Here is a 20,643-nt window from a genome sequence, read left to right as displayed (position 1 = left end):
CGAGGTCAGGAGATTGAGACCATCCTGGCTAACACAGTGAAACCCCGTCTCTACTAAAAATACAAAAAATTAGCCGGGTGTGGTGGCGGGCGCCTGTAGACCCAGCTACACGGGAGGCTGAGGCAGGAGAATGGCGTGAACCTGGGGGGCAGAGCTTGCAGTGAGCCGAGATCACGCCACTGCACTCCAGCCTGGGCGACAGAGCGAGACTCCGTCTCAAAAAAAAAAACTACAAAAATGAGCTGGGCGTGGTGTCACGAGCCTGTAGTCCCAGCTACTTGGGAGGCTAAGGCAGCAGGAGGATCACTTGAACCTGGGAGGAATAGGTTGCGGTGAGCCGAGATGGCACGACTGCACTCCAGCCTGGGTGACAGTGAGAGACTGTTTAAAAAAAAAAAAATTCAACTGTAAAATGTTTGTGCTGGACTAGATGCCCTTGAAAGGTTCCTACTGGCTCAGATAGTCTTTGTTCTACTAAATACCCAGATGGCCTTTGTGAAGCCTTAGAATAGACTGAGAGAATTACAAGTTATCAGCATCACCTTATTTTTAATTTTTCTTTCTTTTTAAAGAACTATGGGCTTTGGTGTCAAATAGCCTTGACTTTGAACTGCAACTCACTGCCACTCACTGATTGGGCATTTGTCTAATTGCTTAGTTTCACTGTTCTCATATGTAAGATCAGGATAACATTATCAGTACCTGGAGTCACTGTAGGTATTAAATGAGGCAATTCATAGAAAGTATTAACTCACTGCGTGGCATTTAGTAAGGACTCAATACATTAAACCACTGTTGTCCTTTTCTTTCTACTAACGGCGATACTGTGTAAAGCCAACTAGTTTCATTTTATGTCTTAATATAGCAGCTTATTATTTCAAAGAGTCATAGAATGTTGGAGCCCAAAGGAACTAACTCACTCATTTATTCAGTAATCCTCTTTCATATACATTTGTGGACAGCCTATTACTAATTTTCTTATGACCAGTTATTGTTGGGCCCTGGGGGAATAAGGATGAATGTTACAATTCCTGCCCTTAGGAATTATGTTGTATGAGAGAAAGACAAGTAAACAATAATGATACAATGCTAATATTATAATAGTTACTACGTCCAGTGGTGGCACAAAGAAAAGACTAATTTATCCTACTAGGATAGAAGGAAAATTAGGGAAGACATCACTAAGGAGATGACATTTAAGCTGAGTCTCAAAAAATGGAAGGTTCATTAATTCACTGAAAAAACATTTACTTGGCAGCTCTTTTAACTAGACATTTACTAGGTATGGTATTTATCACAGCCATAACTGAATAAAATCGCTTCACCCCCGCCATCATTGGAGCAGCAGCAGTGGAAAGATGATTTCTGCTTCACATGATCCTGCCACCTGACTATATAGTTAGGCTTCTTACCTACAGGGACCAATCCATAGACTGGACAGCAACTTAAGATGTGGCTTGGCAAGAAAAGCTGAAACAGTATGGAAAGTGAAGGGATTTATTTTTTTCCAAGTTCACCAAGTAAGTGGCAGACATAGGATTAGAACCCAGCACTGTGTCTTGACCATTTTATGGCATACACCTCCTTGCTCCCTAGAAGCAGACGGGAGTGAGTGCTTCACAGACCCGACACCAAGCACTGAAGTCTTGGAAGGATCTGCTTGGTGCCGTTTCCACAGCCCTTTCACTTGTCAGATGGCAGATCCTTCTAGATCTGTTCCCTCGGCTCATAAAGCCAGCCCTCTGTATAGCTAAGAGGGATGTTTGATAAAATTCAGACTGTTTTCTCTAGTGATGCAGTCTTTTTTTTTTTTTTTTTTGTCAAATGTAAAGTGAGAGCTCCAATGGGTGTTGAATTCAGTGTGGGTGTAATCATTGTTCCTAAGTGAGTTGTCTCCAATTAAAGAGAACTTAGTGCAAACTTCTTAGAGACAGAAGTATCTGTCAGTGACATTATTAAACTTTTAAGAAAACCTGCTAATACATAGCCCCTACTTTTGAACCTGGTGCACATGGTCAATGATGGAAATATGTAGAGCTTGAAGAGAAGCTGTTTCTTCACATAACTATACTTAGTACTGTGTCTTAATCGTTAAAGCATCTCAGTTAATTTGTAGTTAGCACAGCCCTCAAGCTGCCCACAGGTAATTTCTTCTAACCTGAGTGGTTAAGACAAGAAGTTGGCTGGGTGTGGTGGCTCACGCCTGTAATCCCAGCACTTTGGGAGGCCGAGGTGGGCGGATCACCTGAGGTCAGCAGTTTGAGACCAGCCTGGCCAACATGGTGAAATCCCATCTCTACTAAAAATACAAAAATTAGCTGGGCATGATGGCACATGCCTGTAATCCCAGCTAGTCTACTCGGGAGGCTGAGGCAGGAGAATCGCTGGAACCAGGGAGGCAGAGCCTGCTGTGAGCTGAGATCGTGCCACTGCACTCCAGCCTGGGCAACAGAGCAAGACTCCGTCTCAAAAAAAAAAAGACAAGACAAGAAGTTGGCCACGGCTAGGTGTGTACCTTTCTTCTCCATAATTGTGTATGCTGAGTTCAATCATCTCAAAGCAAATATAAAATCCTTTCAGAAACTTGAATCTTTTTTTGCAGCATGCCATGGTACCGCTACCTTTGCTCTGGATTCATGGAATCATTCTTTCCTTGCCGGGTATGTGCCAGGAGTTGTGCTGGGGATACAGCACAGACATTCTTACGGTCCAGGTACAGATCAGTTGGAAGAAATAAAACATGTAAACATACAGTGAGGATGTAGAAGTTGCAAATTGGCAAAAATCTACCTAGAGACATGTTTTGTTTGTCTCAGTAATTTTAACATTTACTGTAGTTACCAAGGTTTTTTAACTTTCATGAAAATGAAGATTTCTGGCTGTTTTGGAAGAATGGGAAGAATTGACACCACTAGGCCCACATTTATAAATGAAAATAACTTCAGTGGAATGGAATAGAGAATGTGCTTCTCTGATTGCCTTCTCCAACAGAGAATGTGCTGATTCTTCAATTGCTGTTATATTCTAGACCACTTTATTCCTTTACTTTTCCTGCCTACCTTTCTTAAGGGGTTTGCATTTGTGAACCTGCAATGCAGTATTAATAAATACTATACTATGTGTGAAGAATATCGTATAGGAGGCTGTGGGAACATAGAGGAAATGTTCCAAGCCCATAAGAGACACAGATATGTCCTAGAACAAGGCCCAGTCATGAAGAATGGAAGGAAAGGAGCCATAGGAGACAGTCTGAGGAGCACATTCCCAGGCTCAGCAGGTCCAAAGGCCTAGAGGTGAGAGAACACTACAGGTAATTCTGTTCAGCTGGAGTAGTACAGAGACAGTTTGGGACAGGGAGTATGAGGCTGGAGATGAAGCAGAGGCATGAAAAGCCTTCAAGATAGGAGTTTTGACTTTTTCCTGGGATGAGTAGTGATCCACTGAAAGGGCCTGATCTGGTCAGATGAGCTCATCACTTTAGGAGGGCTGATGGTGGCTCCATCAATATAGAAACAGTATAAGAAGAGGACTAAGAAACATGAAGGAAGAGGAATCTAAAGGACTTGATGGCTACTTCTGTATGAGGGATGAGGAAGGAATCCAATGTGACAAACAGGTTTCTGGCTCTGACTGCTGGGTTCATGCTAGACCGCTCACTAAGAACAGACCCCTGTGATGCAAGTCATCTGGGGAAGAAACAGGAGGCCTGGGTTCTAGCCTTAGCTTCACCACTAACTCAGTCTCTCTGGGCCTGCGTATTCATTTGCAAATGAAGGTGCCACACTGGAATGCTCTTTATGCCCTCTTCCAAGCCTTTATAAAAAGGTCTTTTTATTTTTTCACTTCAGTGGAAAAGTACAGAACCAGAGAAAACCTAAAATTCTCATATTCCCCAGAAAGTGAAAATTCAGGGTAAAAGCAATTTAAAAAGTTGAGTCCAACCCCGATATGATACTAGAATTCCTTAGCAACACATTTTTCAGGAGCTTGTTCAACCTTTGCTCAAACTCATCTAGCCTGGAGAATTCCATATCCCCTAGTGCAGCCCGTTCAATTCTTATACAGCTTTTAAAAATGTATTCTGATACTAAGCCAAAACCTATCCCTTAGTGCTTGTCTACCTTTAATGGAAAAAGTACTACATTTTACATTTTCAAGACAGGATTAAGTCCTGGCTTTGTCTCTTAGACAGACACTATCTCAAAGCCTCTGTTTCCTTACATGGAAAATGAGGGCTAACTTGGAGGATTTTTTATAAAAGGGGTACTTATCTGAAAAATATCCAGCATATTCTTCCCTTAGGCTTTCTATAATTACAGCACGATGGGCTCAGGCAGCAGCCATGGTTCTTCATGTTTTTGTCTAGGCTCCAACCCAGCAAATGCCATCAGATGTTCATGTCGGGGCTGTGGTAGAATTCCACCTGGCTACAGCTTCATGGCACATCCTTGAGAGATGCAAAACAGGTAAGCACACTAGAAAAGTCAGCTTCCTGGAGTTAGTCATTCTTCCCCTAGTCCCTCTTTAGCACTCATGACCTCGTGGAAATAGACGGCCTAGAAATAGACTGCCGGATCTGTCATTGATTAATTGTATGACCTAGGACAGGTTACTTATTTCTCTCGACTTCAGCTGCCTTGTTTGTAAAATGAAGACAATAGTACCTAGAGAGTTAATTAATTAATGTAAAGAGCTTACAAAACTGCCAGGTACACCAAAGTACCTTAAACCAAAAGTTAAAACATGCTTGAATTTAAATTCCAGCTCCACCTCTGAGTAATTGTATTATCTTGCTATTATTTTTATAAGCTTGCCAAGTGGCAAATACAATCAAGACTGGCTGCAGGTTCAGATTCTACCAATCGTTATTTAATCCGTCCTATTCAACCACCATTGAGGTCCAATTATCTCTGTTTCACAGATGAGGAAACAGAGGCAGAAAGAGCTTTTTCCCATATACCTCCCCTGAGGTGATATAGCGTAGACCTTTGGGATCTTCTCAGATTTGAATAAATACAGACTTTATTACTTACTGGATAGTTGTCCCACCAGTGACTTAAGTCTCTGAGCCTCATTTGGCTATTGTGAAGATTAAATGACAGGTGAAGTACATAGCACAGGCGGTACCAAAGGGTAACCTCTCTGGAGCACTGACTGTTATTGTATCACACCTGCAAGGTTGTTTTTTTTAAAAACAGAGATGGGGTCTTGCTGTGTTGCCCAGGCTGGTCTTGAACTCCTGGGCTCAAGTAATCCTCCTGCCTCCCATAATCCCAAAGTGCTGGGATTATAGGCATGAGCCACAGCCCCCAGCCTCACACCTAAAACTTTAACTCACATGCAGCATCAACTCGTGAGAGATGCTGCAGTAAATGACTTTATTTCTTGCACTGGTTCCCTATTTCCCATAATCCTGATTTCTTTTCTAAAATTTAGCTCTTCTATATTATTTATTTAAAGCCATAGAGGTCCTAAGAATAATGGCAGGCAAGATCAAGAATTTCCCTCAAAGCCAGGCACAGTGGCTCACGCCTGTAATCCCAGCACTTTGGGAGACCGAGGTGGGCAGATCACTAGGTCAGGAGATCGAGACCATCCTGGCTAACTCGGTGAAACCCCGTCTCTACTAAAAATACAAAAAATTAGCCAGGCGTGATGGCGGGCGCCTGTGGTCCCGGCTACTCAGGAGGCTGAGGCAGGAGAATGGCATGAACCTGGGAGGCAGAGGTTGCCGTGAGCCAAGATCACACCACTGCACTCCAGCCTGAGCGACACGGCAAGACTCCATCTCAAAAAAAAAAAAAATTTTCCTCAAAGATGAAAATGATTCATTCTCCAGCTATTCAGTCCTTGGCCCAGCTACTGCCTGCGTTAGGGAAGAGACTTCCTAGCAAGATAACGCATGTTTAAGGTCCTTCAGCAACTGTCAATGGTAAAAAAGTACAGTTGTTAAAGCGGCCTTGGAGTTGCCCTGACAAACACACCGTCACTTTAAGAAATAAGACTATAGCTCAAATAACCAGTTATCAGGAGGTAGCTGGACCTTTGTGTTTCACACCTGAGGAATAGCATGTAAGCATGCAGTATAAAAGCTGAAGCTATAGCCACACATTTCTTTACAGACCAGGAACTAGAACAGCTTGGTGTTTTCTCAACTTTATTGTGGAGATAGGGAGGGGAAGTAGACTTGAAGGTTTTTTATTTTTTAATGAAGAAACAATTTATCCTGTGTTTGATACCAGATGAGACTGTAAGGGTCACATACTCCTTAAGCCTACATATCAATTCCAGGTGAAGTGCTTCAGGCTTGGCTCATTCTGACACCTAAGAAGGACCCTCTAGGCCATGGTTGGAAAGACTGTTTTTGCCTCAGCGCCGTGCAGGTTTGGGCATTATATAAACTTTTACAGGCTTGCTGAAGGGAATGGTGCCCTCGATGCTGGTTTCCACCTGTGGTGACACCTCACCACCCTCCATCCAGGGGCATTTTGGAATGCGAGCGCTGGAGTTGTAGGCCAGCAGCAGCCTCACTTCCACCTGGCATGCCTCTGAAAAAAAGATAAAAGAAATCGTCTATAACTAGGCACCTGCTAGGAATGAGGATGAAATGTGAAGTTAAAGAAATATCAAAATGGAAGCAGTAGGAAGAAATTTCTTCATCCGTCCGCATCCCTCCCCTTACCCTCACCAAACAAAACACTTCCCAGGTGAAATCCTGGTAGGCTGACAATGAGCCTGCAGATGTGATGCTACTCCATCACCTTCCCCTCGGGCTCACTGTGGCACAGAGCCAAAGCTGCTGAGACAACTGGAGAGCAAACTAAAAACCCTTTCAGAAAGATTAATTGCTTCATGATCTGCTTTATGAACTGGGCTAAAATTCTTACGCAGGTGTGGATTTGGGCAGTTTCTAGAACCTCTCAGCGTTTCAAGACTCCCAGCCTCAGAACAGAGGGTCAGAAGGTGCATGTGGCTTATTCTCATACCCAGCTGGGCTCTTCCTGCGCAGTTCCATCTCAAGCCTCAGGGCTGCATGTACCACAGACTACTTTATTAGTGGAGAGGAAGCCTTTGAATAGGAAATGGTTGGCCAAAAATTTCTGGCCAATGAACAGGAACATGTTTCAGGGACCCAAAATGTCTGAAAACATTTCATTCTCTCATTACATTATCTTACAATATAATCATCTAGTGTCTCTATGTGGCAGGTCCTAGCAAGAATAAATAAGAACTCCCCTCAAGTTGCTGGCTGTTTGGTTGAGGAAACAGATAGTTGCAATGGAGTACAATACACGCTCTAACCAAGCCTGCAAGAAGTACTGAGGAAGGGAGTGCAGGAAGGCTTTGGAATAGCATATCCATTCTGTGCCAAGCACATAACCCCAAGAGTTCTTATCCTGCTACATTATGAAAGAAAGACTGACAAAATCTTGGCAAAAGTTCCAAGAATCAGATAGGTTCTCAGAGACTCCCCAAATGCACACCTGGGTAAGAATTCGAGCCCACTTCGTAAACTGAAGCAGTTAATCATTCTATTAACCACATGCTTCTATAAAGAAGAGGGAGAGAATTTCAGAAAAATGAAAGGGCAAGTGCAAAGGCCAGAAACGGAGTGAACTTGGAATGTCTCCTTAATTTGGTGCAACCAGAGTAAAAAGTGCAAGTGTTGAAAATGATCCCAAGGCTAAGAAGTTCAGAGGGTATGAATGAAGGCTAGATGGATCTAAATTAACAAGGGCAGACACTCCAGGACTTCTCAATGCCTCCCTAGACCTCTTCCTGGTTACATCCAAACTTCTCTCTATGATCAGAGTAGAGACTGGATTGCTGTCCTCCAGGAAGGGAAAGGTTTGCAGTCAGCCCAAGGCCAGAGCAATCCAGTGCACCTCAGATTTCAGCATGAGATCTAAGTGCAGCATCAGCATCAGCAAGTACCAGCCATGTGGTAAGCACACACTCACATGACAACATGAGGGTCATGCAGCAGCCACGAGTGTAACTGTCATGAAACTAACACTGTTCTCTGATACCAGACTCCAGATGAATCTCCCACTCAGGATGGAATCAAGATAGGTACCTGTATCTGCTTTCCTGCCACACCCTCCCATTCCATCCCAGGTGACAGACCACAACCAAAGCCCCAGTTGGCATAGCACTTTCAAGAAGCCAAATCCTGGTAAAAGCTGGATAAGGCTCAAGCCTATAATCCCAGCACTTTGGGAGGCCAAGGCAGGAGAATCAGTTAATCCCAGGAGTTTGAGACTAGCCTGGGCAACATAGTGAGACCCCGTCTCTACAAAAAAATAAAAATAAGTTAGCCGGGCGTATAGTCTCAGTTACTAGGGGGACTGAGGTGGGAGGACCACTTGAGCCTGAGATGATCACACCACTGCACTCCAGCCTAGGCGACAGAGGGAGACCCTGTCTCAAAAACAAACAACAACAACAACAAAAAAAAAAACAAATAAATACTGCTAAGATCAGAAGGAGTTGATGTAGGACTCAGCCCTACAGGGTCATTTTGCATTCCCTTACCAACATTTGATTAGAATGGCAATTCAAGGCAATGCCATAGGAGTAAAGCGGAGAAGAAAGAAAACAAGAGGGAGGGGAACTAGGGAGAAAGAGACAAGATCATCTAGGACAACTCAGGCAACTTATGCGTCATGACTGGAAAATATATCTCCTAGGAGGTTTATATTCTTATTCTCATCTTAATGAGACGGGGAGGTAAAATAACTTTCTCAGGATCACACAGCAAAGGAGGCAGAATTTGAAACATGGTCTGTGACTCAGCTTCCTACATGGCAGCATCCTGCCTCCCAGAGGAGAGGCCCCTCCCTGGTGGGGAGCTACTGAGGGATTGAAGGAGCTCCCTAAAAACTCCAGGCCCCACCACCTAGATTAGGAGAAAGTGCAAGCTCATTTACAATGAGACATATTTCAATTCAGTGCCCCAAACCAGAAGGGACATAGCACAGTGAGGGCTGGGAAGGGTGACTGCCAGCTTTAGCACTATCACTGATCAGCTATGTGGGCCTCCATTTGTGTATCTGTAAAATGAACCAGAGAATTCCAATTTCCACTGCAGAGTTGGTCTAAAGATTAAATGAATTTTTATTGCACATTTAAAACCTTGTATTCAATTTTCATTATTTGTTGAGTGCCTACTACGTCAGGCACTAGAGACATATGCTACTAAAACACTGGAGATGTAGAGGCAAAGACAAGCAAGTTCCCTGCTCTACAGGAGCCTACATCCTAATGGGAAAGTCAGTAAATAATTAAATGTGAAAACACATCTGACACCAGTACACACTATAATATATAAAGAATTAAAACAGGGATTTGTAATAGTGACTGGGTAGCAACCACTTAGAGGAGGTGATCTTGTTTTCTTGTTTGATGGTTTTTTTTTTTTTTTTTAGTCAGGGTCTTGCTGTTAGCCAGGCTAGATTGTATTGGCATGATCAGGGCTCTCTGCAGCCTTGACGCCCCCAGACTCAAGCAATCCTCCTACCTCAGCCTCCTGAGTAGCTAGGACTACAGGCACATGCCACCATGCCCAGTTAACTTTTTTATATATATTGTAGAAATAGGGTTGCCTTATATTGCCCATGCTGGTCTCAAACTCTTGGGCTCAAGCAATCCTCCCACCTCAGCCTCCCAAAGATTATAGGTACAAGCCACTGTGCCTGGCTGTGATCTTATATAAGTTAAAATTATTCAGGCTCAGGATCACCTGGCATTAACAAACAAGGAAGTCTGCAATGAACTAGGATACCTTAAGAGCAAATGGGGCCTAGGAGAAAGAACCTTGAGTTTGGGGGCAGATCAGCTGAGTTCTAACTCTGGCCTTGGCAATGACTTGCTGTGTGACCAGGGACAAGTAACTACCCTCTCAAGACCTTCCATGATCTTTTGAGCTATGACTGTAATATGCTTTCCTGAGCCTTGTCCCTCCTAAAATGCTCCCACAGCATTTCCTTCCCCATATCCAGGATCCCTTCATCAGAAGGTATTAGAATAAGGAATCTACTTTCCTGTGGGGCCAGTGGTTTGGCAAATAGTGCAAAAACATTCCAGGCAGCCAGATTATGGAATGAGGAATGCTCAGGGAAGCACATCCTGGGCAGCAGAACCACTGGATGCTTCCTCAACTACACCAGGCCTACCGCCACCAGAACCTCAAAGGGACTGCCCTGACATCCAACAGCTTTATAAAGTCATCACTACCCATCTAACACCCTGACAGAGGGAAACCATTAATAAAGGCCCGGCGCAGTGGCTCACGCCTGTAATCCCACTACTTTGGGAGGCCAAGGCGGGTGGATCACCTGAGGTCAGGAGTTCAAGACTAGCTTGGCCAACATGACGAAACCTTGTCTCTACTAAAATACAAAAAAATTAGCCAGGTGTAGTGATGCGCACCTGTAATCCCAGCTACTCGGGAGGCTGAGACAGGAGAATCGCCTGAACCCAGGAGGCAGAGGTTACAGTGAGCTGAGATCACACTACTGCACTCCAGCCTGGGCAAGAGTAAGACTCTGTCTCAAAATAATAATAATAATAGCCTTATAATTATGTATTTAAAAACAGAGTGAAAGAAAATTCCAAAGGCATTCCCTATCTCTAAAATAAACCAAATTTGGTGGCATTAAACACCTCCAGTGATAGTGCTCCTGAATCATCTCCAATTATTTGGGAAACACCACTGAGGTCAATTCTGCCCCCTATTCTAGGTTCTGCAGACTGAGGTCTTCTTAAGTTTTTTAAAGCAGCCTTACTGGCTTGAAATGTAATCTCCTTTGTACTTGTATTCTCCCATTTTATTCTTATGGATTAAAAATCCTCAAAATTCAGACATAGAAGTTGGAGAACGAAAAAAATTTTTAAAAATCCTCACAACTAATTTGTAGATTGAGAATTATTATTGTCATTTGGAAGATGAAGAAAAAGACTCAGAAAGGGAGAGACTTGTCCAAGGTGACCAAGCAAGTCGGTGGCAGAGTTAGGATAAGAATATAGTCTCCTGGTGTCCAGACCAGGGCCCTTTCCATGAAACTCCATTCTATCATAATCGCCTGTATATCTTCTAACAGAATCTTATCTCTCATGCAATCAAAGCACTGTAGCAAATTAGCCCAAATATACCCAGTTTGGCTTATAAACTCATTAAGGAATCAAGTTCAATTCTTAGAAGGCCTGATTCATCCACATTTTTTTTTTTTTCAAATTTTAAAAACCAAACGCTTAAGGGTAGGTGTGATCTCCAGCAGTATATCTTCCTGCCCACCCTGGCCCTGACTCCTTACCTGTCCAAGCAGTGTGGGAGAGGTAAACCTGAGTGATGAGCCGGTGCCGCCCTGGGCCAGGATTCCGGAAATCTGCAGGCTTGGGGTGAATCATCTGAGCCTGGCCATCTGGATATAAGACCTAAAGGGTGACAGAAATGAGAAAAAGAGGCAGAAGTGAGAGGAGCATTTAACAAAATGGATGATGACATCTGTTGTGAACCTCAAAGCACAAGAAGAAAGATGACACCAACTTTCCTAAGACGGGGCCTCGAGAGGAGGTCAACACTGTAGACATCTCTATTCCCCTGATCCAGCATGAAGCAGTGTCCAGTAAACATTTCCTGAATTCATGGTGAATGAGTAATATGAACAGAGTGTCACTATTAAGTGCAAGGACAGATAAGAACATTAATTCTGATTATGAAAAGTGTTCTCAGGCACCTTCACCAGAAGAGCACTCCCTCCCTGGCTCTGAATCACACCATGGCCCAGCATCCATCACCAACCACCAGTATTTGGAGTTATTTTATAACTGCATTCTCTCCACTAAATTTCAAGCAGCTAGGAAGTCATTTATCTCTCTTTCTACAAAGACACGGCTCAATGAAGGGTCCACTCAAATCATTGGCCAATTCTTTAAGTCTCACGAACTGCGACAGAGTTCTTTCCTCAGCATCCTGGGGGACCTCCCAGCTCCCTGTGTAGACAGCCTACTATACTGCAGCGTACAAAGGAACTACAGGAACAAATGAAGCTTATCCTAGGACCAGGACTTGCTCTATGTAAATATGCTTATGAAGGCAGACTAGGGAACCACACAGGTCTTCCAATGTTGAAACTGTGGTCAATGTTGAAACTGTGGAAGACATGTCTCACCCACTTGCCATATAATCCTTCATCTCTCCTCAGGTCATGGGGCCTCCCCCTGATTCTACACTTTTCTTTTTTTTTTTTTTTTAAAGACACGGTCTTACTCTGTCACCCAGGCTGGAGTGCAATGGCACGATCATAACTCATGGAAGCCTCAAACTCCTGGGTGCAAGTGATCTTCCTGCCTCAGCCTCCTGAGGAGTGGGGATTGCAGGCACGTGCCACAACACCAGGTAATTTTAAGTTTTTTTGTAGAGAAAAAAGTTTGCTATGTTGCCCAGGCTGGTCTCCAACTCCTGACCTCAAGTGATCCTCCTGCCTCAGACTCCCAAAGTGTTGGAATTACTGGCGTGAGCAACTGTGCCGGGCCTACCCTTATTTCTTTTTCTTTTTTCTTTTCTTGAGACAGTCTTACTCTGTCACCCAAGCTGAAGTGCAGTGGCGCGATCTCAGCTCACTGCAACCTCTGCCTCTGGGTTCAAGGGATTCTCCTGCCTCAGCCTCTCAAGTAGCTGGGATTACAGGCACCCACCATCATGCCCGGCTAATTTTGTATCTTTAGTAGAGATGGGTTTTCACCATGTTGGCCAGGTTGGTCTCGAACTCCTGACCTCAGGTGATCCTCCTAACTTCAGCCTCCCAAAGTGCTGGGATTACAGGTGTAAGCCACCATGCCTGGCCTACCCTTATTTCTTAAAGCTGCTACTCCCCACTCTAGTTCTAGGTTCCAAGCTCCCAAACCTACTATAGAAGAAAGATGCAGTTGTCTCAGTTTCCTCATCCTTATTATCTTTAAAGACAAGTGCTTGGGCTTCTTTTTTTTTTTAAGAAAATGAAGGGGAGGGCCGGGCACAGTGGCTCATGCCTATAATCCCAGCACTTTGGGAGGCTGAGCCAGGTGGATTACTTGAGGCCAGGAGTTCAAGACCAGTCTGGTCAACATGATGAAACCCCTTCTCTAATAAAAATACAAAAATTAGCTGGATGTGGTAGCATGTGCCTATAGTCCCAGCTACTTGGGATGCTGAAGCAGGGGAATCGCTTGGACCTGGGAGGCGGAGGTTGCAGTGAGCTGAGATCACTGCCACTGCACTCCAGCCTGGGTGACAGAGTGAGATTCTGTCTCAAAAAAAAAAAAAAGAGAAAAAGAAAGAAAAAGAAGGGCAGAGGAGGGCTGAAATAGCAATGATATTGGGAAAAACACATGAACAGGGGCCACAATTTTTGTGTTCGGTGGGCATGGTGGCTCATGCCTATAATCCCAGCACTTTGGGGGGCTGAAGAGGAAGGATTGCTGGAAGACAGGAGTTTAAGACCAGACTGGGCAAAAAAGTAAGACCCCCCCCAATCTCCACACACAAAAAATTAAAATTAGCCAGGTGTGATGGTGTGTATCTCTAGTTCCAGCTACTGAGGAGGCTGAGGCAGGAGGATCCCTTGGACACAGGAGTTTGAGGTGACCATGCCACTGCACTCCAGCCCAGGCAACAGACAGAGACCTTATCTCAAAAAAAAAAAAAAAGATTCCCAGCATTCTCAGCAAAACTGTCCTTGGTGAAAGGCCTTGACTGCTCTGTGAAATGGTTGCTGGAAGCCTTCTTTCATTTGTCTACTCCAAAAGTGGAGCTTAGAAACCTATGGCCCAAATAGGTCAGAGGAAGGAAATGGCCAGTATGAATGATCATCAGGTAGAATACAGTAACCTAAATTAGGCTTACAAAAGTGTTAATGAATGGAGTTCTGCAGGGTCTGCTTTAAAGAACAGATCTACAGTATTTTAATGGGGAATGTAATCTCAGTGTCATCTCTGAGGCATGTTTACTGCTATATCTTTATCAAGCACCTGAAGTAGTGCCCAGAACAGAGGGATGATTCAGGATGTGGTGACTGGACTGGATGGCACTTTCGAACCACTGGAACTGTCCCATGATGGGGCAGTGAGTTCCCCATCCCTCTACCTATAAGGTATCTAAAAGGTTTAGCCTTGCATGTGGTAGATGTGCTTTGAAGGGGGTTTTTTAGGAGACAGTCTAGGAGATGACCCTTAAATAACCTGCCTACAATCTCCTTCATGCTCAGTTGATCAGTGAAGTTATTTTCAGGGACAATGTAAAACAGTAGTTCTGCTGGTATCACGGACTACATATTAGAATCTTCCATGAACTCTTAAACACTAGTGTCCATGGGCCCTATTCTCAGGATTTTGATTTAGTTAATGTAGGCTGACACCTATTCATCTGTTCTTCTTAATGCTTTCTGAGTAATCCTACAGTGCAGTGAAGGTGGACAACCGGACAACCATTAATGTGGGGAAAAAAAACACACACAAAAAAAACAAAAACAAAAAGACACTGCAATATGCAATACAACTTCACAGCTAGCTCAGAACTAGTTCTCTGCAGGTCTCATAATTTATAATAATTCCTGCTTGGAAGCCAGAAGGCCCGTTCCTCTACTGTCACCATAGCCAAAAAAGCATCATCTTCAAGGCCTGATTCATCCTTACCTCCTCCAGGAAGCCTCCTCTGCCTGTTCCAGCCTATTTTTCTGTCCCCTTATTGTACTTCCTGCCAGTGCTTGCATCCCTGCTTTGACTCATATCCCTTCAGCCCTTCTCCCATATCCCTTGTGCCCTTCTCCTTTCCTTTCCTGAGCCTCCACCACACTCCAAATTGAGTACTCTAAAAGGTTTAGCCCTGCATGTGGTAGAGGTGCTTTGAAAGGGGTTTTTTAGGAGGCAGTCTAGGAGATGACCCATCCTGTGCATGTCTACTCACCAAACCCTGTTTTCTAATTGCCTGCCCATCTGTATATCTCTCACTGAAACTGCACACCCCGAAAGCAAGAACTGTGACATATTTACCTTGGCAACCACAGCACTTAGCACTTGCAATAGAGTAAACACAATTGCACAGATGGATGGAAGGAAGGATGAATGAGCGGACAGATGGATGAATGAAGTACTACCACTTCATTGTGAGGCTTAACTGCACTGTCTGAATTGATTTGTGTCTCTACTACATTTCTCACGTGTATCTATTACATCTATGTAACTTGGGAAAGAATATTTCCTAGTCATCGCCTTTTCCCATCCATAAATTTTATCTGCCAGCTCACTGACTCACAGCCTGAAAGGAACCTGTTTATTACAGTTTTCTGTAACAAAAGACCAAATCTTAACGTCACATTACAAGATTAGAAAAAGTCTTATCATTCAGTGAACCCTTACTGGGTCCTGGGGGCTTTAAATACATTATCTCTTTATGTCAACTCCTCCTGTTTGTTAGTTGTAGAATCTCAGACTCAGAGTTTAAAGTAACTTGCTCCAAACCACACTCAGCAGTGGTTGAGATTCAAGCCTAGGTTCTTTCCCATGGAGGCTCATTTCTTCTCCTGTTCCAGTTTCTGTCCCTCAGGTAGAGACTACAGGGGTACTAACATTAAATAGTTCAACACAAGGTCAGTCTAGAAGCTCCATGAGGACCCACACTCGACAGACCTGGACCTTAACAGTGTTCTGAGGATCCTGCACATGCTCCAGGGTTGCATCAACATCCAGAGCCACCACCAACCCGGAGGTAAACCGCAAAGGGTTGTCTGACTCGCCCGCTGGCTCGATGATGGTGGCTGAGGCTTTGTGGATCTGTAAGCAAGAAGAAAATACTGTGATTCTAAAGCCAGGTCATTCCTGGATAAGAAAACACAATCTTTTTTCTGTATCCTTATCTAATGAGTGGGCATGTGGGAGCCACTCAGAGGAAGAGCCTAGCCCAGCTGTTCCATTGGTCAAAGAAGATCACCAAGATAAAGATTTTTGTCCGTCTGGACAGATTTGGCCTATAAGGGCCAAATAGACCCTGACCTGCTCTGGAAGTGGGAGATGCAGGAAGGCACTCTGTCGCAGCATGGTCTGTAGAATTTTGACCACTTCTGCAGGTTTAGATGTCATGAGTCGGGGCATAAGGTCAAGGAGTTTGTCCACAAAGCTGTCCTGCAAGTGGGGCAAATCAGCGATGAAATACCTAGAGGAACAAACAGAAGCAACTGACTCATTCAACTGTGTACTCATTCACCACAGGTTGGGCCCCAGACACCTACCAAACCCTGAAGCAGGAAGAATGATGAAGTGAGAGGACCTTGCAGTTTATGACCAAGATAGACTGGTACCTATACAAACATGCCTCACTCATGATCATCAGAAAGGCCTCTGTTTACTGATAACCATTATGTGCCAGGAATACTCTTAAGTGTTTTACATGATCTTATTTAAGTCCCAGCAATCCTATGCATCATTAGAATTTTAATTTTCATATTATAGATTCATTAATTATTTTAACAAATACATTTTTAAGACCTACGAAGCGCCAAGCACTATTTCAGGTTCTGGAAACACAGTGAACAAAAGAGAACAAAATGATTGCTTCAATGGAGCTTGCATTCAAGTGGCAGAAACACTGAGACTCAGAGGGGATGATGCCACATTGAGGCTCAGAAAAGTTAAGTACGTCACTTCTGGCTCGGACTGATCCAATTTTGTGCCTTGTGCCAGGGGACAGTCAAAAAATATCTCACTGAGGAGGTGATATCTATGCAGGAACTCAAAGGATGAATTAAGAACAACAGATGAAGAACTTTGGGGATTCAGAGCTATCATCTTCCCAAAAAATCTTTTCATCCCAACGGTGCAAAAACAGACTCTCTACTTTAAAGAATCTAAAGCCAAAAGTAAGGCATGAACTTATTTCAGATTCAAAACTAGAATTTTTTTTTTTTTTCTTTTTGAGACGGAGTCTTGCACTGTTGCCCGGGCTGGTGTGCAATGGCATGATCTCGGCTCACTGGAACCTCCACCTCCCAGGTTCAAGCAATTCTTCTGCCTCAGCCTCCCGAGTAGCTGGGATTACAGGTGCCCACCACCATGCCCTGCTAATTTTTTGTATTTTTCAGTAGAGACGGGGTTTCACTATATTGGCCAGGCTAATCTCGAACTCCTGACCTCGTGATCCACCCACCTTGGCCTCCCAAAGTGCTGGGATTACAGGTGTGAGCCACCACACTCAGCCTCCAAACTAGGATCTTAAAAAGCCAAGCTAGATGGTACAATTTGCTAGAGAGCATTACCTGCTGGTGAAGGTAGTGTTGCAACTCAGCCCTATAAGAAGCTGTCATCATCCAAATGACAAGTACAGAGTCATAAAAACCTCAGGTTTGGTAAACTTCATGAGGGCAGAGACGATGAGTGGAAGAAATGAAACAGACTTCATCAGTGCTTTAAGATCCTAGGTCTTCTCCCAGTATTATTCTGCCAGCATACCAAAAGTCTGGTCATTCCCTCGACTCCTATTTCTTCATCAAGCTTTCTATTCAACTACTGCATGTGCTTTAATGGATTCATTCCATATAAAATTCTGAAAAAATACATGTATTCTACAAAATAAAATTTACCTACAGAATTACAAAACAATTGTTTGTAGATTATAGAGAAATATGCAAGTGTAAGAATAGTATGGGCCTGGTACAGTGGTTTACACCTGTAATCCCAATACTTTGGGAGGCAGAGGCAGGAGGATCTCTTGAAGCTAAGAGTTTGAGACCAGCCTGAGCAACACAGCAAGACCCCATCTCTAAAAAAATACATTAAAAATTATCTGGGCATGGTGGCACATGCCTGTAGTCCTAGCTACTCAGGAGTCTGAGGTGGGATGATAGCTTTAGCCCAGGAGTTCAAGGGTACATTGAGCTGTGCCAGCCTGGGTGACAGAGTGAGACCCTGTCTCAAAAAATAATAATGAGGTCAGATGCAGTGGTGGCTCACACCTATAATCCCAGCACTTTGGGAGGCCAAGGCAGGCAGATCACTTGAGGTCAGGAGTTAGAGACCAGCCTGGCCAACATGATGAAACCCCATCTCTACTAAAATTACAAAAATTAGCCGGGTGTGGTGGCAGGTGCCTGTAGTCCCAATTACTTGGGAGGCTGAGGCAGAAGAATCACTTGAACCCAGGAGGCGTAGGCTGCAGTGAGCCAAGATTGCGTCACTGCACTCCAGCCTGGGCGACAGAGCAAGACTCTGTCTTAAATAAATAAGTAAATAAGAATGGTGTGAACAAACAGTGGTGAAAAAAACAGATGACTAATGATTTTTTTCAACAAACGTATTTACACGTTTTCCTCATATTTTTATGGCCTAGCTGAGTGCTAAATGCAAGTGATTCCTGGTAGGTTTAGTTTTGAAGCTCTAACTTCAAAGAAGTTTCTACAACATTAAGGAAAAAAAACCAAATTAGGGTTTTTTTCCTAATTTAAGGTTAACGACATGGCCACAGATGATAGCTTGGCTGCGCTAGCTATACCAAGGAATGTGATTTGTGATTGTTCCTATTGCCTGCAAGTGCTATTCTCCATGTAACCAACATTTAATAAGCCAGAAGAGTTATAAAATACTTACCTCTGAAAAAAGTCCACTTCTTGTAAAAATTTTTCGCACATCCCAAATAAGGGATCAAGTCTGTAGAAAAGAAATGTAAAAGGATTTGCTTGTGAAATCTGCAAACTGAGGAGGACCAAAAGTCCCAGAAACCTGAGCCTAAATTAAAGGAAAATTAGCATATTACACTGTAAAAATGATCTCTAAAAGTAACAGAAGACTCCTAATGGACCTGGTGGAAACACCTGTCAGGATTCCAAGACCTGATTAAACCACTGCAGTGCCCACTAAGCTCAAAGAATATTAAAAATCAAAGACTATCACAGGCTACACTTGGCACTAGACTCACTACGAATACAGGAGAGAAGCATAGCATGTGGGCAGTACAGTGTCAAGTTCCCCTTCTGCGGGAGTCCTGGCTTCATTAGCATCTCAGCTAGTCTGGTCTCTATACCTACCTGATTTAGAGTTCATCTCCTTGCACATGAGCTGTCAGCATTGGGATGAAAGCTCCCAGATAGCTGTGTGGACTGCTAAAAGATCTATCCAGTTTCAAGAATCATTGCACCCAATGAAGCCTACAGCCATTGTATCTGCATCTTGAAACTACTTTATTTATATTTCCTTCTGGTCTACATGCAGTTTACTCAGAGATCATTTTTTCCATAGCGGTATAGCCTACTAATGTAGTTGACACTGTAAAGGCTCCAAGAAACATACCTAAAAAGTTGAGTAAATTCTTACGCAAGAGGGGAAAAGGTTTTGTTACTACTTTGCCCACGGACACAGATGGTGTTCCTTCCTCTCTACCTTGATTTATTTGGCCTCACAGTACTTGAGAACATTTCATTTCAGGAAAAAGTTATTGCATACCTAAATAATCCAGGCAACATGCTAGGTCCATATGACTTACTAAGTTTTGACCTTTGTATGTTTTCTTCCTATTTCTTGTATGTAATTTCTGCATGAAACTTCCCACTTGTTTTCTTTAATATTTTATTCATTGGAAGAATAAAGTTCCCACTGAGATAAAACAAGTACTCTTTCCTTATATAAAAATATGTAAAAGAATCATGTCAAGGTTTAGTCTTTTTATTAAAATATAGTCTCCTTGGCTGGGTGCGATGGCTCAAGCCTGTAATCCCAGCACTTTGGGAGGCCGAGATGGGCGGATCAGGAGGTCAGGAGATCGAGACCATCCTGGCTAACACGGTGAAACTCCGTCTCTACTAAAAAATAAAAACTAGCCGGGCGAGGTGACAGCGCCTGTAGTCTCAGCTACTCAGGAGGCTGAGGCAGGAGAATGGCGTAAACCTGGGAAGCGGAGCTTGCAGTGAGATGAGATCCGGCCACTGCACTCCAGCCTGGGCGACAGAGTGAGACTCCATCTCAAAAAAAAATAAAATAAAAATAAAATAAAATAGTCTCCATGAGTAGACTTTGTATCCTTCATCATACATTTCCTAGCACAGGCAGCATTCAATAAGTATTTGCTGAATGAACAAAAAATGGGGGCGAGGGTAGATGGCAAATGGAAACCTACTCTGGAAGCAACATTCATTCTAATTATTTTCCTGAAAAAAAAAAAAAAAAAAAGTAGCACTTGAAAGTTTTTAAACTAATCTTCTACCAGAAATGGAAGTGAAATTTCACAGTGAGGTCACCCACCAAAGACCACAAGGAGTAAGAGGGCTAGAAGGGAGAATTCCAGCCAAGCAGGGGCACAAAGGAAAGCAATTTGGCCAAGCAGTGACATTTCCTTATTTATTTCCCTGATTATATAGAGAATCATCTTGGAGAGACTCCAGGCAGTAAAATACAAAAAGATTTGGGAACTCTCCCCAAACGTCAAAAAACACCAGGCATCCTCTTCAACATGCCATATATATGAAGTAGGCCTCTAATACTAAGAACTCCTACTTCTCCTTTGGTGTGAGGGAAGGAAAGCTATGAAAGTAAGGCTCACTCAGGGCTAACCATCATTAAAGAAGAATACAAATTACCAATTTAAACTAGTCTAGACTTTCTTTTTTTTTTTTTTTTTTTTTT

General features: G+C 43.3%; 1 protein-coding gene across 1 annotated transcript in view; it reads right to left on the bottom strand.

Moving 5' to 3' along the window:
• Positions 1–6,140: 6,140 nt before the first annotated feature.
• INTS4 (integrator complex subunit 4) overlaps positions 6,141–20,643 on the bottom strand; it is a 110,853-nt gene continuing 96,350 nt past the window's right edge. Inside the window, exons 19-23 of the mRNA XM_011989721.1 lie at positions 18,616–18,675; positions 16,030–16,189; positions 15,667–15,810; positions 11,316–11,436; positions 6,141–6,548 (exon numbers count right to left, since the gene is read on the bottom strand). Coding sequence (XP_011845111.1) covers positions 6,370–6,548; positions 11,316–11,436; positions 15,667–15,810; positions 16,030–16,189; positions 18,616–18,675 — 664 coding nt within the window. The 3' untranslated portion in view covers positions 6,141–6,369. The remainder of the gene's footprint in view (positions 6,549–11,315; positions 11,437–15,666; positions 15,811–16,029; positions 16,190–18,615; positions 18,676–20,643) is intronic.

This window comes from Mandrillus leucophaeus, unplaced genomic scaffold (genome assembly GCF_000951045.1).
Source record: "Mandrillus leucophaeus isolate KB7577 unplaced genomic scaffold, Mleu.le_1.0 Scaffold360, whole genome shotgun sequence".
NCBI classification, from domain to species: Eukaryota; Metazoa; Chordata; class Mammalia; order Primates; family Cercopithecidae; genus Mandrillus; species Mandrillus leucophaeus.
Note: the sequence above shows the minus strand (reverse complement) of the source record. Positions and strands in the feature narration are given on the sequence as shown.